Source organism: Erythrolamprus reginae, chromosome 3 (genome assembly GCF_031021105.1).
Source record: "Erythrolamprus reginae isolate rEryReg1 chromosome 3, rEryReg1.hap1, whole genome shotgun sequence".
In the NCBI taxonomy this organism is placed as follows: Eukaryota; Metazoa; Chordata; class Lepidosauria; order Squamata; family Dipsadidae; genus Erythrolamprus; species Erythrolamprus reginae.
The window spans coordinates 145,566,548-145,584,502 of NC_091952.1; the positions used below are offsets into that span (position 1 = coordinate 145,566,548).

The 17,955-nt window shown below is 45.3% G+C and overlaps 1 protein-coding gene across 8 annotated transcripts in view; it reads right to left on the reverse strand.

The window, feature by feature from the left end:
* The window catches only part of ANKHD1 (ankyrin repeat and KH domain containing 1), a 153,067-nt gene that overhangs the window by 12,814 nt on the left and 122,298 nt on the right, over positions 1 to 17,955 (reverse strand). For all 8 annotated transcript variants that reach the window (XM_070746954.1, XM_070746949.1, XM_070746947.1 and 5 more), the window contains 6 exons: positions 14,025 to 14,199; positions 12,470 to 12,926; positions 10,913 to 11,056; positions 9,622 to 9,732; positions 3,091 to 3,240; positions 1,385 to 2,994 (listed from right to left, as the gene is read on the reverse strand). In XM_070746954.1, the coding sequence (XP_070603055.1) occupies positions 1,385 to 2,994; positions 3,091 to 3,240; positions 9,622 to 9,732; positions 10,913 to 11,056; positions 12,470 to 12,926; positions 14,025 to 14,199 (2,647 nt within the window). The remainder of the gene's footprint in view (positions 1 to 1,384; positions 2,995 to 3,090; positions 3,241 to 9,621; positions 9,733 to 10,912; positions 11,057 to 12,469; positions 12,927 to 14,024; positions 14,200 to 17,955) is intronic.

A 17,955-nucleotide genomic window follows, 5' to 3' on the forward strand; every position in this document is an offset into this window, starting at 1 on the left:
AAATAATATCAGCCAAATAAAAATAGCTAAAGATCCAGCATAATACCGGTTTCCACATTTCTTTGGCTCAGGATAAGCGATAATTTTCTGCAAATAGTTTCAGTTACAAAAGTGCTTTTTCAGGAGGCAACTGGACTTGTTTTTTCTTTGAAGAAGTTTTGCTTTCCCTCTAAGAAGCAACTCTGATAGGATAGTTGGGAATGGAATGATTTATACTCCTTGGAGACAGTTGGACACCTGCATTCTTTTAGACGGTCTGTATACACAGGGTTACTTGAGTTGTGCTAATGATTCCTGTAGTAGGCAATTTTTCTGGGATTGTTCATACTCCCACACCATTCAGGATGAACACCCTTCGAATGACGTGGGAGTATGAATGGATTTCCAGAAAAACTGCAGACTACAGGAACCGCTACTCAGGTAACTATGAGGACAGAAATAAACCGCCAAGTGCTTCAATGACCCTCTAAAACTGGTTCTCAGCCTGGGGGTTGGGATCCCTTTGGGGGTCGAATGACCATTTCACAAGGGTTGCCTAAAACCATGAGAAAAGAAAATTTCTCATGGGTGTTAGGAACTAAAGCTTCTATTCTGGCACTTGGGAACATATTTTTACAATCCGACCAATCAGGTGTTTACAGTGGGAGTGTCCTTAGCTTAAAGCTCTGTTGGAAGAATTGGGGCTTGAATTATTATTAATTAACATGAGGAACTGTATTAAAGGGTATTAAATCTATCCCCCCTCCCTATATTGGTTCTGTGAGGATGTTTGGTGGGATGTCTTTGGCTATGTAGTCATATGGCTGGGGTATCAAAACACAGAAACTCAATTTAACAATGTCCTTCTGTAGCAGGATTGGACTAGATTATCTCCAGGTCCCTTCCAGCTTTGAATTATCCTCTGAAGCTGCATCTAATGCCAGGTTTGTGGCCCTTTCTCCATCCCTCTTTCTTTTTCTCCTTCCTTCTTTCTTTTGTCCCCCCCCCCCTCTGTTCTTGGCCTAGCAGGTTTCAGGGAAGAAAAAACCCTTCCAAAGATCAGCTATTCGATGTGTGATCTTCAGAACTTTTTTTCTCTCCTTTTAAGTATTTTTTATTAACTGTTTGAGTGAACTGACTCGAGCCGGTAGCATTTCACTGCCTGGATGCAAATATCTGCAAGAAGTCCTTCCATTCCCCACCATCCAGTCAGAACTGAAGAAGTATCTTGAATGAGAAGTGAAACATCTTCAAAGAAAAAAAGAAAGCCTGGTTGCCTCCTAAAAAAAGCATCTTTGGGACAACCATGATCAGGATGACTGTGAATCTCTACAGCATTTCAGTTACATTGAACAGAATAAAAACTTTCCTTTCCTCTTTTTCATATGGAAACTTAGCAACTTACCTACGGGACTTGTTGAAACTCTCTGAGGAGGTCGGAACCCTGGAGCCTTAGAGTTATCAGGATGTACACTTTCCATGTGCCCCAATACAGAGTTACTTAAGAAAGTAGACTGGACAGTGAAAGACTGATCTGCTGCTGCTCGTGTGGACAGTGGGCAATCTCCCCATCCTTGATTAGCTGGCATCTGGTTACTATCAAAAAGACTACTAAAATGATTAAAGAGTGTTGCTGGCCCAAAGGTAGGAGGCAAAGGCTTGTTTGATGGATTAATATGCATCTGAGAACCATTCATAATGTTCATGGGTGATGATAAGTGAACTGTAGTAGATGGACCTTGAGACGGTGTTAAAGGTACGGCATTTGTAACAAAAACAGATGGGGTTTCTTGATGGAGATTTGCATTTGGTACCATTGAATAAAAAGAACCTCTAGGCTGCATTCTGTGAGAAACTCTTGGTGCTGGTACAGCTAACTGAGGTAAGTTACCATTGTCCTGATTTTCCGAAGCAACTGATCTAGGCGATGATAAAGTTAATGGAGTGGATTCTGAACTTGAAGAAAAGGGCGCAGTTACGGGAGGACTTAATTCAGGCATATTAGCTGGCAGTGTTTCATTTGGGGCATTATCTGGAGGTGCAGGACTGCTGGATGTGCATGACTCTAGGATTCCTGGGCTGCTGCAAGTTGTGATACTGCTGCTAGTAGCAACCGATGATGACACACATGCAATGCCAACAGATTGTTCTGGCGCTGATGCCTTTTCTTTGGGTATTGAAACAGGAGGAATAGCATCTGTTTTAAGTGCAGATTGCTGGGCCTGTGGAACATTAGAGAGTAGAAATGTAGTGGGAACATTCCCAGTATTTTCATGTGCAGGAGAAGTTGAAGGCAGTGTGCTACATGTTGTTGTCACAGTTGAAATTGATGTCGTCATGGTACTTGTTTTAGGAATGCAAGCAAACAGCTGCTTCCTGACTGATGATGGAGTCCGATTATTTGTCACACAAAGTGGCTGAGAGGATGGAACTGCTGAAGAGACACTACCAGGATTGCTAGAAGCTAAACCCGTAGGTTCAGATTGTAAAATACTACCATTCTGGTTACCTATGCGATTTGAATTGTTATGCTTTGGAGAGCTATTTGTGCTGCCTGGGTTAACTGGTCTCACTGGGAATGGTCCCCAAGTATTTGGAGAGGTTGAAAATGTTCCTCCAAACTGGGCCATAGGTAAACGAGGGTGTCGAATTTGTTGCATAGTTTGAGCAGCCAATAAAGCAAAATGAGGATGGGAATAAGCTAAAGGTAAAGAGACTGGAAAAGAAGAGCGCACATTTGCTGGGACATTTTTGCTTAATTTGTTAGCAGACTGGAAAGTAGATAGTGTTGATGACTGAGACGTGACAAGAGATGAAGCTCCAATAGAAAATGAGTTTTTGTTTGAAGCTGAAGCAGTACTGACGCCAGATGAAAAATTGGTATGGATTGATTTAGTGCTGGAAACAGGTGTTCTTATATGAGTTTTAGGAATTAAATCTTCCAGTTCCTTAGCAGGATCTTGAATAAGGGCATTAATAAGTTGTACTGCATATCTTGTTGATTCTGTTCCACCCCTGAAAAAGAGAAAGTTATGTTATTTGTAAAACACAATTCTTGTTCAGTGCAATTTAAACCAACTGAAAATCAAAGGAACACCTTATGAACTCTACCTTATGGTGATCATTCTTTCTCCATTTTTATCTTTTTGCTTGTCCACATCAATGTGAGCACCAGTAACATCCTGAATTGCAGTGATATTGCACCCACCTCTTCCCATTATTCGAGACACAACCGATGCTGGAACAGACAGCTTTTTTGACCTAAACATTAAAGATTGCAATCATGATTGTTGTCAGGCTTTATTATTAACAAATTCTGCACTATAGATAAATGCACAATGGGGGACAATCTGTTGAACTTTTCAATCTATTAAATTTAAACTCAAAGCACTGCTCTTTTAACTTAATAATTCCAATCAAGGGTGTTTCTAGATTTTGAAGTGAATATTCAAAATTTGATTTTTTTAAAATTATTACTACTAAAGTTAACTCATATTTAAATTACTGAACTTTAGAAGACATAAACTCCATAATCACTATAAGTTTAAACCAAATCTCAATGTATGTACCATATAATTTGAAAACTATACAGCTGTGAAATATCTTCATATAGTGACTGAATTTCTATATAATTATATGGGACAAGAACAATGATCAAGAGACTGGAAAGCAGAAGCTGCAAAAATACTAATGAAGAGGAATTTTATAGCACTCTTCAAGTAAGAGAATACTACAGCTTGATTCTTAATGCCCATTAGTTAGGTCAATAAATATTTCAAAATGCTAGATGAGCCTTTTAATAATAAGAGTGGATCCAGCATGGAACTAATTATCTAAATAGATAATGAATTCCTGGTTATTGGATGTGTTCAGGATTAGCATGGAAGGGGCAGGGGTAGATTCAGGTCTGAGATGATTTAGTCTCTATTGTAATATTGATGTCAGTTAGACTTCATAACCTAAACTTGTGATTCAAAAATTCTAAGGTATTTTCAAACACTAATTTTTCCTCTGCATTCCAGATCAAGATTTTTCTTACTCTCTGAAATTTCTTACAGGTATCAAGATTTATTACCAAACTGGGAACACAAATTTTAAAACTGCAAATTATTTTAGACATATCTCAGAGAATTATTTGCACAATTACAATGTTATAAACCATTTTGATTACCTATGTAGCTATTGATCATGTTGCCAGCAGCAGGAATATTTAAATTTTACTTTCAAAATTAAAAAGCATTCACATTAATTTTACTCATTTATTGAAATATTTTGCTAATTATTTATTCATTTTTTTAAAAAAAATATATTAAAAACTTCTATTACTATAAAATATATTAAAAACTTCTATTAATTATATAAGGAAATAGACACAAGGCTATCTGGGACTTCAGTTGTACCACGCATGGAGGCGGCGGGTGGGACACAGCAAGGAGAAGAAGAAGAGGTTGAGGAACAATTAGTTGTGGTAGAACTGTCTGGAATAATCGATTCAGACTTCCTGGAAAAATGTGATAATAAATGCAAGATTTTGGTTATCTAATACGTGCTGCAAACATTTTGCCTGTCAACTAACGGTTGGAGGCAGAGGAGGTGGGGATACGCTGCTCCGTCGGACTACGGTGGTTAACATCAAAATATAGGAGATAAAAGCAATTTAATCACGACCTAGTCTCACAGACCTAGAAGGTGAGCACCCTTTGTCCAAGAGGACCCTCTTTTTGCTGCCCCGTGCTATATTCCTTGCTCCCAGAGTCTGTGGTCTGGCTAGCTGGGCTCCGAAATATGGCGACCACAAAACAGCGCTGAGTTGCTTGTTTTTGCACCGGCGCTGCAGCGTGTTGTTCACTGCCTACAACGTACTGCTTCCTGCCTCTGCTTACCACTACCTATTTGGGAGGACAGAGGGAAACTTGAAATCCCAAAAGGAGTCGGCTCGTCCCAGCTCAGGGGGTCCTTGTTGCCCTCCTGCTCCGCGGCGTTTCCGTTACCCCCTCCCTGCTCCGCGGCGTTTATTTTGCAACATCTTGGCCGCAGCGACTTTGTCGAGGATAGGGGGGCTTAGAGCTTCAGAAGGAACCCTGTGCCCAGCCTGTGCCTTGCCTAGGAAGATCCCGTTGCCCCCGGCTCCGCGGCGTCTGCTTTAGACTGTCATCGGCGGAATTTGCTGAGGAATCAGCTGGGGCACGGAAAATGGCGGCCGCCAATTAGATCGAAACTATCTGCAGCCCTTTCTCTCTTTTCCTCACTGAGTTACGACCTGCAGAGACTGAGAGCTTCAGAGACTGAGAGGCTGAGCTGAGCTATCGAGCCAGCCAAATTGAAACAGCCAGACCCACCAGACACACTAAACGATCCTGAGACGCGGGAACACCGAATGGTGGGGGTGTTTGGCGTCAAAAGATCAGCCAGGTGGGGAACTGCAGGAGGAGGAGAGAGAGGAGACAGAGGGCTATGGGAAAACAAAGAGGCCAAGGAGGAGAGTACCATTATGACCATCAAAGGAGCATACTGTGGCTGCATGGAGGTTTGGAATGCCATTTTGGCTATTGCTGGGAACACAACAGACTGGACATGTTAATTTATGAGATCTATAGAAATGAGACTCTGCTGCAAAACTACTGGGAATCAACGGAGGGCCGACCAGTGCGGTCTGGAGGCACTGTAAGAGTGGATGGGACAAGAGAGAAGGAAGATCTGAAATCATTGACACTAAGGAGTCTGAGAGACAGGGAAATTAATTTAATAACCAGCATACTCGGGATAAGGACATTCTACCGCCCCTTCTCTGAGGAGTGGGGTAGATATAGAATGACTCTTGACTCTGAGCAAATTGTGACTTTACCACCTGAGACCTTGGTGCTGTTGTTATTTGCTGCTGACTGGGTTCACTTTAATCAACTGAATTGCTACACTATTACCTATATTTTATATATTCTATATTTTCTATTTGTATTTATTTCTTTTTATTAGTATTTTAACCTTCAGTATTTTAATTATAAATTGATTCATATTTTAACTAAATTATTGGGTTTTTTTTTTAGTGATGGATAACTGGGGTGGGCATAGGGTGTATGGAGCAAATGATTGGTATGGATGGGACGGATGGGGTCATAGTATGGGTGAGATGAATGGGAGTGATGTAAATAATACACTTGGCCAACCTGGCGCTGGAGAGGCAGGAGGGGGAGGGGCAGCTATCTCTGGGGTGACAGAGGTCAGGATATCTCAGTGCTGCTGGGGAGAGGCAGATATGGCGGGAGCCACGGAGCTAGCCATTCCAGGGGAAGGAGGGATCGTTGCTTAATAACGATCCCTTGTTCCGGCTCCGTGAGCTCAACCCAGAATACTGGTGATGAGTGTAAGTCTGGCCCTGGGCTCAGGTTGCTGCTACTCAATGCCAGGTCGGTGGTAAATAAAGCTCTCCTCATCCGGGACCTGATCCTGGATGAGGAGGCCGACCTGGCATGTGTAACTGAAACCTGGCTGGGCCCAGAGGGAGGAGTTCCTCTCTCTGAAATTTGCCCAGCCGGGTTTCAGATATAGCACCAACCTCGACCCCGGGGAAGGGGGGGAGGAGTGGCTATTATAGCCAGGGAGAGCCTTTGCCTGCGTAGACTCGTTGCTCCGGAGATTGCGGGTTGCGAGTCCCTCCTGGTGAAGTGGGACTTAGGGGTTCAGGTGGGCTTGTTTCTCACGTACCTGCCTCCCAGCTGCGTGGCACAAGCCCTGCCTGTGCTGCTCGAGGAGGTAGCCGGGCTGGCGGTGGGGTTCCCTAGACTTATTGTCTTGGGGGACCTCAACCTGCCGTCACTCGGCGAATCATCTGGACTGGCACAGGAGTTCATGGCCACCATGGCAGCCATGGACCTGACCCAAGTAGTTCAGGCTCCGACTCATGAGGGGGTGCACTCACCCGACATGGTATTCTTCTCTGAGCAACTGAGTAATGGTCTGAGACTAAGGTGCTTAGAAGTGTTGCCTTTGTCATGGTCAGACCATTTTCTACTGCGGCTCGACTTCCTGGCTCCAATCCTCCCCCGCAGGGAGGCGGAACCAATTAAGATGTTCCGCCCCAGACGCCTGATGGATCCAGATGGTTTTCAGAAGGCGCTTGGGGTTCTTCCAGATACAATCGTCCACAGTTCGGCAGGGTCTCTGGCTGAGGCCTGGAATAAGGCTGCAGCGGAGGCCCTTGACCGAATTGCGCCGCTGCGACCTCTCCGTGGCGCTAGACCCCGTAGAGCTCCATGGTTCAACGAGGAGCTCCGGGAGTTGAAGCGCCAGAAGAGACGTCTAGAGAAGTGATGGAGGAAGACTAAGTCCGAATCCGATCGAATACTTGTAAGAGCACATGTTAAGACTTACAAAGTGGCGCTCAAGGCGGCAAGATGCGCGTATCATGCCGCCTTGATTGCATCAGCGGAATCCCGCCCGGCCGCTCTGTTTAGGGTAACCCGCTCCCTTCTTAATCAGGGGGGAGTTGGGGAGCCCTTACAGAGTAGTGCCGAGGACTTTAACACGTTTTTCGCTGATAAAATCGCTTGGATCCGGGCGGACCTTGACTCCAATTGTAAAACAGAGTCGACTGACGAGTCAGTCGAGGTGACTGGGGCTAAACGTCTTTGTCCATCTGTCTGGGAGGAGTTTGACTTGGTGACACCTGATGAAGTGGACAAGGTCATTGGAGCTGTGAGTTCCGCCACCTGTTCACTGGATCCGTGTCCCTCTTGGTTGGTTTCGGCCAGTCGAGAGGTGACACGGAGCTGGGCCCAGGAGATTGTCAACGCCTCCTTGGGGAGGGGGTCCTTTCCGGCTCTTTATAAGGAGGCACTTGTGCGCCCCCTCCTCAAGAAGCCTTCCCTGGACCCAGCCGTGCTTAATAACTACCGTCCAGTCTCCAACCTTCTCTTTATGGGGAAGGTTGTTGAGAAGGTGGTGGCACTCCAACTCCAGTGGTCCTTGGAAGAAGCCGATTATCTAGGTCCTCAGCAGTCTGGATTCAGGCCCGACTACAGCACGGAAACTGTTTGGTCGCGTTGATGGATGATCTCTGGCGGGCCCGGGACAGGGGCTTGTCCTCTGTCCTGGTGCTTCTTGACCTCTCAGCGGCTTTCGATACCATCGACCATGGTATCCTTCTGCGCCGGCTGGAGGGGTTGGGAGTGAGGGGCACTGTCCTTCAGTGGTTCTCCTCCTACCTCTCCGGTCGGTCGCAGTCGGTGTTAGTGGGGGGGTCAGAGGTCGACCTCTAGGTTTCTCCCTTGTGGGGTGCCTCAGGGGTCGGTCCTCTCCCCCCTGCTATTTAACATCTACATGAAACCGCTGGGTGAGATCATCCAAGGGCATGGGGTGAGGTATCATCAATATGCCGATGATACCCAGTTATACATCTCCACCCCATGTCCAGTCAGCGAAGCAGTGGAAGTGATGTGCCGGTGCCTGGAGGCTGTTGGGGCCTGGATGGGTGTCAACAAACTCAAACTCAATCCAGACAAGACGGAGTGGCTGTGGGTCTTGCCTCCCAAGGACAATTCCATCTGTCCGTCCATTACCCTGGGGGGAGAAACATTGACCCCCTCAGAGAGGGTTCGCAACTTGGGCGTCCTCCTCGATCCACAGCTCACATTAGAGAAACATCTTTCAGCTGTGGCGAGGGGGGCGTTCACCCAGATTCGCCTGGTGCATCAGTTGCGACCCTATTTGGACCGGGAGTCACTGCTCACAGTCACTCATGCCCTCATCACCTCGAGGTTCGACTACTGTAACGCTCTCTACATGGGGCTACCTTTGAAAAGTGTTCGGAAACTTCAGATCGTGCAGAATGCAGCTGCGAGAGCAATCATGGGCTTTCCTAAATATGCCCATGTCACACCAACACTCCGCAGTCTGCATTGGTTGCCGATCAGTTTCCGGTCACAATTCAAAGTGTTGGTTATGACCTTTAAAGCCCTTCATGGCATCGGACCAGAATATCTCCGAGACCGCCTTCTGCTGCACGAATCCCAGCGGCCAGTTAGGTCCCACAGAGTGGGTCTTCTCCGGGTCCCGTCAACGAAACAATGCCACTTGGCGGGACCCAGGAGAAGAGCCTTCTCTGTGGCGGCCCCGGCCCTCTGGAACCAACTCCCCCCAGAGATTAGAACTGCCCCTACCCTCCTTGCCTTTCGTAAGCTACTCAAAACCCACCTCTGCCGCCAGGCATGGGGGAATTAAGACTTCTTCTCCCCCTAGGCTGATACAACTGTATGTATGGTATGTTTGTACGTATGCTGGTTTTATACATTAAGGGGTTTTAAGTTAGTTTTTAGTATTGGATTTTTACTGTATATTATTCATGTATATTGTTCATGACTGTTGTTAGCCGCCCCGAGTTTTTGGAGAGGGGCGGCATATAAATCCAATAAATTGAATTGAATTGAATTTAAATTTCCCAACTATTTCTCATATAGATTCCAAATTCTTATTCTCTTTAACTTTCATAAAGTGATATGAAAATATGATAAGTCTCTTCATGTTCCTCATTTCTATAATTACTAGGGTTTTAAACAGCATCAATGTTTCAATCATAACTTTGCTTTTTACTTATTATTAACTCTCTTTACAATCCAATACATAATTTTAAATTGAGCTCCAGCATACCTTTTTGCTCCTGAACAGCAGCGTCCTCCCCTTTGCAACTGAAATTGTTCAACTGGAGCCGACTGTAGAGCGTTGCTAGGGGATGTCTCTTTCAAAACTCTGCCCACTTGCCTGTCAAGTAATTAAAAAAGCAGTTTCATAGGCAATAAAGAAATAAAATACAGATTTTAATCCCAAAACCCAGCTACAGGCATGACAGCCAGCTGGATGACTTTGGGCCAGTCATGATCTCTCTGCCTATTGAACCTCACAGGGTTGTTGATGTGGGGAAACCAGGAGTCAGGAAACCCAATAACCCACTGCCTTCAGAATTCTCCAAAGCATGATCTTCTCAGCAATCTTAATAGAAAGATAAGGCTGCAGACAGAATAAAAGTAACCTAATATGGTCAGATGCAATGACTTCCTTCAGAACCGATGGGGCCACCCCTTCTTGCAAATAATTCATTGTTCCCAGGATGAAATTGCAATGTACCTTATAGAAATATCTGGCTAACTAGAAGCAAAACTGGTCCAACATAGAAGTGAGTGGGTTTATAATTCTAAGTACTGTATATATTTTAGGCTTCTAAGTACAGTGGTACCTCATCTTATGAACGCCTCTTCTAACGAACTTTTCAAGATACAAACCCGGTGTTTAAGATTTTTTTGCCTCTTCTTCTGAACTATTTTCACCTTACGAACCCAAGCAGCTGCTACTGGGATGAAGGGGTTTCTTTTTTCCCCCTTTTTTGAAGAAAGAAAAGGGAGGGGCTGCTTGGAGTAGGAAACATTTTGCAGAGAACAAGGTGCTTGCAAAGGAACTGAAAGGGTGTCTTTTTAAGAAAGAAAAGGGAGGAGGGAGGGGCAGCTTGGGGAAGGAAAATTTTGTAGAGAACAAGGTGCTTGCAAAGGAACTGAAACAGTGTCTTTTGAAGAAAGAAAAGGGAGGGGCGCCCCCCTTGTCTTTTTTCCTTCCCACTCACCCTTTAGCCTAGCCTTGCTTCTTCCACCCGCCCCCTTTAGCTGCTCCTCCCTGCCCTCTGTTCGCCTCCCTTCTAAAGTTTGGGATTTTCCTGAAGGATTTGCACGCATTATTTGCTTTTACATTGATTCCTATGGGAAACATTGCTTCATCTTACGAACTTTTCACCTTACGAACCTCCTCCTGGAACCAATTAAGTTCATATGATGAGGTACCACTGTATATATTTTAAGTTTATTCACTAGCAGGAGAAACTGAGCAAATATGCAACCAAAATGAAATTGACACACTCACACATGACTTGCATTTCATGAAGCTGAAAACATACCTTCTTACTACTTCTTTCCATCCTTCTTCTCTCTTTTGGCCTCTTTTTGGACTAGTCAAATTCAGTTTTATATTTGGAGATGTCAGCGGCAAGGATACTGATTTATAATTTGTTGCTAAGCTTGAATTAGCTTCTCCTTCAGCTCTAAATATAAAGATAATACAGTAATTAACTATTTGTAACTAAACTTTGGAAAACATCTACTTACATGTAATAGAATTGTCTACTTTTATCTTTCCTTCAAATGATCATTTGTGTAATTGTACAAAGAGATTACCTCTCTGGTGAAGAGTACAGATAGTCCTCAATTTACAAAAGTTCATTTAGTGACCACTGAAACTTACAACAGCATTGAAAAAAATGACCTATGATTGTTTTTCATACTTACAACCCTTGCAGCATTTCCATGATCATATGATCCCAATTTAGATGCTTTGCAACTGATTCATATTTATGACAGTTGTAATGTCCCAAGGACCTGTCATCCTCTTTTGCGACTAAGGTCAATGGGGATGCCAGATTTACTTAACAACTGTGGTAAGAAAGTTCATAAAATGGAGCAAAACTAACTGAACAAATGTCTCATTTAGCAACAGACATTTTGGGCTCAATTGTGGTCTTAAATTGCAGTCTACTTGTGTAATATTTGAAAAGTGTGATTACTAACTGGCACAATGGCCTTAATGCATTATATAAATCACCTAAGAACCTGTGATGAAATAGGACAGAGGACTTTAATGTTTTCCCAAATGACTATTAAAAATATTTTAATTAAATGTTGCAATGGCCATAAGTGTGAAAAATAGTCATAAGTAAGTTTTTTCAGTGCTGTTTTTACTTAAACTGTCGTAAGTAAAACACTATCATTTATTGGACATTTATTAGACATTACACAAAACTGCAGACTGTGGTGACACATTAAGGGTGCCATGAATGAAGAATGGTTGGGGATCTCAGTTTTAGCATAATGCAATCAAGATTAAATTTAATGCATACCAGGCCAAATCCAACAAAAGTGTATGTTGCTTCACATTATAAAAGAATCACAGTACGTTTTGCTTAATTGGTTCCTCAAATGAAAAGATTGGTTTGAAATGAAATAACTCATTTCACAAATATAAGAAAAAGAAGCAGACAGCAGAACAAAGAGTCAGGACAAAACTTGACTGAATAACTATTATTATTATTATTATTATTATTATTATTATTATTATTATTTCCACTACTACTACTAACAAAACAACAACAACAACAACAACAACAACAATAATAATAATAATATAATGTATACTTTCTTTTCTTCAAATAAAAAATAGATATACTTGGCACATTTAGTCTTGCTCAACAGCAGTTTCTGTGTTGTTTATAATGAGAAAGAATTGGCAAAGTAAAATTCCATAATCAACATTTTGGGATCTATAATGTTTGAACCATGTTACTTCTAGCACTCAAAATGTTAGTTGATTTGCTGGGGGATGGGGTGAGTGGGTTATGCATTAAAGGTTAGAGGAGTGTCATTTGTAAAAGGAAATTGACAAAATAAGATTCATAACTTACCTAGTTTGTACTTTGGAAACTGAGGAGTTAGTCTTATCTTCCTGAGAAGGGAGCAGTACAGAGGCATATCGCTTATCACCTGAAGAATGTGTGTCCATAGTGAAGTTCAGTTCTTGGCTTTTACCACCACTGCTGCTTTCACTATTGCAATCCGTGCTGTCTAAGTTGTCAGAATCACTATTCCCACCAGCACTACCACCTCTTGGCTCACCATTAATCTTATTTTTATCTGCTTTTTGCTGTGCTAGAGTTATATGCTGATCTGGCAAAATTATCTGCACATTTTGAGGAGTGTCCTTCGTTTTATTCTTCTTATTTTTTCTATTTGTGCTTGGAGTTGTTATAACATTGGCTCTCTTCTTGCCAAAAGCATTTGTAAAAGTAGCTGAAGTTGCAGATATTCCAATAGTAGTTGTGGTAGTTGCGCTTGGAGGCTCTAGAGGAATTTCTGAATCAACTAAAACAAGCACATTATAAAATTTTAGACATTTGATAGTTAGAACAGTGACTTTTAGAAATATAATACGGACTGCATTGTTTTGAACCAGGGTCCAAAGAGGAACATTATTCTCTAAATTAAAGAAGACCCTAAAATCCTTGTACTTGATCCTGAAATACCTAAACCAGACTGAACTTGGTTAATAACTGGATGGAGACTACCAAAATGTAGATGGTAATTTAGGCTGCCGATTTGAAAAAACAAATACCCCAAAATAGGGCAATGGCAAATCACTTCTACATTCTATTGTTGGAAAGAAAACTATATGGATCCATCCATAATAATTTAGTGTATTTTGGGGGATCTTTACTTTTTAATATGACCTTGAATGGAAAGGAAAGCATAAAGATCAGTTTTCTGAAAACATATTACTTAAGAAGGTGCTTCTTAGTTGTATATTTCTCAGACGACCAATATAAGAGTAAGAAATTGAAAAAAAATGAAAATTTACAATATGAAAACTGACAATTAAAATGCATTATAATAAATAATTAAGCCAGAAAATTTGGAGCAAAAGTTACAACTCATAACAGTGAGGGGGGAAATGTTATTTGAATTTATTTTTTAAACTTAGTCTAAAATGGGACACAGCTCTAACATCCCTTTGTTCTTAGCATTTCAGAAGAGCTGCGGCAAGGATTCACTTTACTCATACTATAGAAAGATATGCTAGGGTGGTTTCCAGCCACCATGGTCACATCGTTTTTTATCAGGTCATGGGTATCCTGAGAAAGCAGTATCACACAAATCAAGATATATTTAACATAACAAAACATCTCTGTCTGAAAGACCTAGATGAACTGTTACATAAGAAATATGAGGAATACACTGTGTAACTGATGACAGTTTCGCAAGCAATTTGATTGAAAAGATATGCTTTCCTATTCTATTGATTTATCATTTGTATTTCAGGGTATATAGATACATTTAAGCATACATAATTTAAATCAAGGGGTAAATGTTGGAATAATATCATAAAAATATGTTTGTAATTGCAGTCCATCAATATCAGAACGCCATTTATGATTTAAAGAGAGTAAGAATTGTGTCTCTCACCATCATCATCATTTTCCTCTTCCTCTTCATCTTCTTGAAGCTCTAACGTTTCCTTTGGTTTGTGTTCCTCATCTTCCTCTTGTTTTCTTTTCTGTTCTTCTTTTTTCTTCTTTCTCTTTTCTTTTCTCTTCTCTCTTTTTGCAGCAAGAGCCTGCTTTCTGCTCTCTTCTCTTGACTATAAAAGGATGAATAATGTATAGTATATTTTGATACTAAGAATTATTTCTTAATGTTTTCAATGTAATGTAAACACAAATAGGTGAAGAGTGTGGGATTATTTCCATTTATTTCCCTTTGTTCAACAAACCATATGTCAGGTAAAGTTAGCCTCTCAAGTATTGGTTACAGGTTATGTATTTGTTTAAATATATTCCCCTTTCCTCATAAATTCCATTTCCATTTTTTCTCCACAAAACAAAATAAAACTTGACGGTAATTTTTTGGGCTTAGAGATAGCAACCAATCTAGAAATAATTGGTAAATATTCATCGCTAAGAGTGGATTGTATCTAAGTCTTCCTGACTGTATTTTAAATTAGGCATTCTTAGATCATTTCTGTGACTTCCTCTTCAATAATTAAACAATTTCATTCGAGTTAAGGCTAGGATATAAACAAATAAAATTTCCTTTTAACCTGCTGTTCTGTTCGCCAAGACTATACACTTGTACTGTTTGGGCCATATATGACCCAGACCAAAAAAGATTTATTTTATGTACAGTGGTACCTCAAGATACGAACCCCTCGTCTTACGAACAACCCGAGATACGAACCCGGGGTTCAGAAAATTTTTGCCTCTTCTTACGAACTTTTTTCGTGTTACGAACGGCAAACCCGAACTTCCGGGTTTGGCATTCCGGAGGCTGCTGGGAAGCCCCGCAGCCCGGCTGTCACCTTTTAAAACAGCCAGGGGGCTTCCCAGTTGCCTCCCGGAGCCAAACCCGGAAGTTCGGGTTTGGCGTTTGGCTTGGAGAGGCTGCTGGGAAGCCACCCGGCTGTTTTAAAATGTGACAGCCGGGCTGCGGGGCTTCTCGGCGGCGGCGGCAGCGGCAGGTACGTAAGACGGAAAAAGTTCAGGAGGCCGCTTTGGGTTTTTGGCTGGGAGGGAGGGCAGGAGGTCCGACGCTGGGGGAGGGAGTCAGGAAGGTCCTCCTGCTCCCCCCCTCAGCGAAAAACACAAAGACGGTCTGCCATCGCATGACAGGCAGGGCGGAGCAGCGTGGAGCAAAGGGAGTCTGAAACTGCCAGCAGCTTCAGTTTCCCATTGCTCCGCGGGCGGCGGCAGACCGCCTTTGTATTTTTGGCTGGGGGGGAAAGCAGGAGGCGCAGGATCAGGCCGGCAGCGGGCACGGGAGAGGCAGCAGGTTTGCATCCTGGGCGGGTGGGCGGGCCGCGGGCGAGGAGGCGCGACCGAGCGGGCCGGCTCAGGCTCTGGCTAGGACGGGGCGGGCAGCGAATGGGCGCGGCAGCGAGGGTGCGTCTGACTCGGGGCTTGCGGCGCCTGACGCAGCGGGGAACAACAGCGTGGGAGGCAGGAGAGGACCAGGCAACCGGAGCAGCGTTGCCGCTGCTCCCGACTTGGCTTCCCAGGCCGCCTTGGCTTCCCTGGCCGCCTGGCACTGCGATCTTCCAATCTTCCCTTGGCGATCTTCTGATCTTCCCTGGCTTCCCTGGCCGCCTGGTGCTGCGATCAGAAGATCGCAGTGCCAGGCGGCCAGGGAAGTGGCCAGGGAAGTGGCCAGGGAAGCGGCCAGGGAAGCCAAGGGAACATCGGAAGATCGCAGCGCCAGGCGGCCAGGGAAGTCAAGGGAAGATCGCCAAGGAAAATGCCCAGCCCAGCCCCCCCCCCCCCCGAGGCGTTTTCCTGGAAGGAATGCCATCCACCACCGAGCTTTTCGTAATCTGTTTAAATTTCCTTCACTCCCCCAATATTCCCCGCCTTGCCTCGCTTGACTGGCCAGAGGACATGACATTCACCGCCTCCCGTGCCTCCTTTGGCTTTGCGATTGGACGCGCCTCCCGCCACTCTGCCCAATCACAAAGCCGAAGGAGGCACGGGAGGCGGTGAATGTCATGTCCTCTGGCCAGTCAAGCGAGGCAAAGCGGGGAATGTTGGGGGAGTGAAGGAAATTTAAACAGATTACGAAAAGCTCGGTGGTGGTGATTGCACTCCTTTTAGAAAAACGCCTCCACGGGGGCTGGGCTGGGTATTTTCCTGGAAGGAATGCCATCCACCACCGAGCTTTTCGTAATCTGTTTAAATTTTCTTCACTCCCCCAACATTCCCCGCCTTTCCTCGCTTGACTGGCCAGAGGACATGACATTCACCGCCTCCCGTGCCTCCTTTGGCTTTGCGATTGGACGCGCCTCTCGCCGCTCTGCCCAATCACAAAGCCGAAGGAGGCACGGGAGGCGGTGAATGTCATGTCCTCTGGCCAGTCAAGCGAGACAAGGCGGGGAATGTTGGGGGAGTGAAGGAAATTTAAACAGATTACGAAAAGCTCGGTGGTGGTGATTGCACTCCTTTTAGAAAAACGCCTCCACGGGGGCTGGGCTGGGTATTTTCCTGGAAGGAATGCCATCCACCACCGAGCTTTTCGTAATCTGTTTAAATTTTCTTCACTCCCCCAACATTCCCCGCCTTGCCTCGCTTGACTGGCCAGAGGACATGACATTCACCGCCTCCCGTGCCTCCTTTGGCTTTGCGATTGGACGTGCCTCCCGCCGCTCTGCCCAATCACAAAGCCGAAGGAGGCACGGGAGGCGGTGAATGTCATGTCCTCTGGCCAGTCAAGCGAGGCAAGGCGGGGAATGTTGGGGGAGTGAAGGAAATTTAAACAGATTACGAAAAGCTCGGTGGTGGATGGCATTCCTTCCAGGAAAACGCCCAGCCCAGCCCCCGTGACTGGCCAGAGGACATGACATTCACCGCCTCCCGTGCCTCCTTTGGCTTTGCGATTGGACGCGCCTCCCGCCGCTCTGCCCAATCACAAAGCCGAAGGAGGCACGGGAGGCGGTGAATGTCATGTCCTCTGGCCAGTCAAGCGAGGCAAGGCGGGGAATGTTGGGGGAGTGAAGGAAATTTAAACAGATTACGAAAAGCTCGGTGGTGGATGGCATTCCTTCCAGGAAAACGCCCAGCCCAGCCCCCGTGACTGGCCAGAGGACATGACATTCACCGCCTCCCGTGCCTCCTTTGGCTTTGCGATTGGGCAGAGCGGCGGGAGGCGCGTCCATAGGCTTGGTCGGGTCGCCGCAGCACCCTCCCTTCGCCAACCCTTTGGCGGTCACCGGTGGGCTTAGGGTGCCTCGGCACCGACTTCGCTGCCCCTTCCCGAGCCCAGCCCCGTGACATTCGCTTTCCTCCCGCCCGCAGCCGAGACTGATCGTGGGCTCCTTCGCAACCTCGGAGAGCTTCCAGGGCATGAAAGCTCACGAAAACCAGGAAGCTCTCCGAGGTTGCGAAGGAGCCCACGATCAGTCAACTGCGGGCGGGAGGAAAGCAAATGCCAAGGGGCTGGGCTCGGCTCCCCCCTCGGCTCCCCCCCTTGCAAGCCCCGCCGCGGAAGGCTCCATTCTGTTCCCTGCCGGCCCGATTGAGCGGCCGGCGGTCTCCATTCAGGGAACAGAATGGAGCCTTCCGCGGCGGGGCTGGTAAGGGGGGGAGCCGAGGGGGGAGCCGAGCCCAGCCCCGTGGCATTCGCTTTCCTCCCGCCCGCAGCCGACTGATCGTGGGCTCCTTCGCAACCTCGGAGAGCTTCCTGGTTTTCGTGAGCTTTCATGCCCTGGAAGCTCTCCGAGGTTGCGAAGGAGCCCACGATCAGTCGGCTGCGGGTGGGAGGAGGCCATGCTGGCGGCAGCGGAACAATCGCCTTCCTCCCGCCCGCAGCCGACTGACCGTGGGCTCCTTCCCGAGCTCCCTTCCTGAGCCTC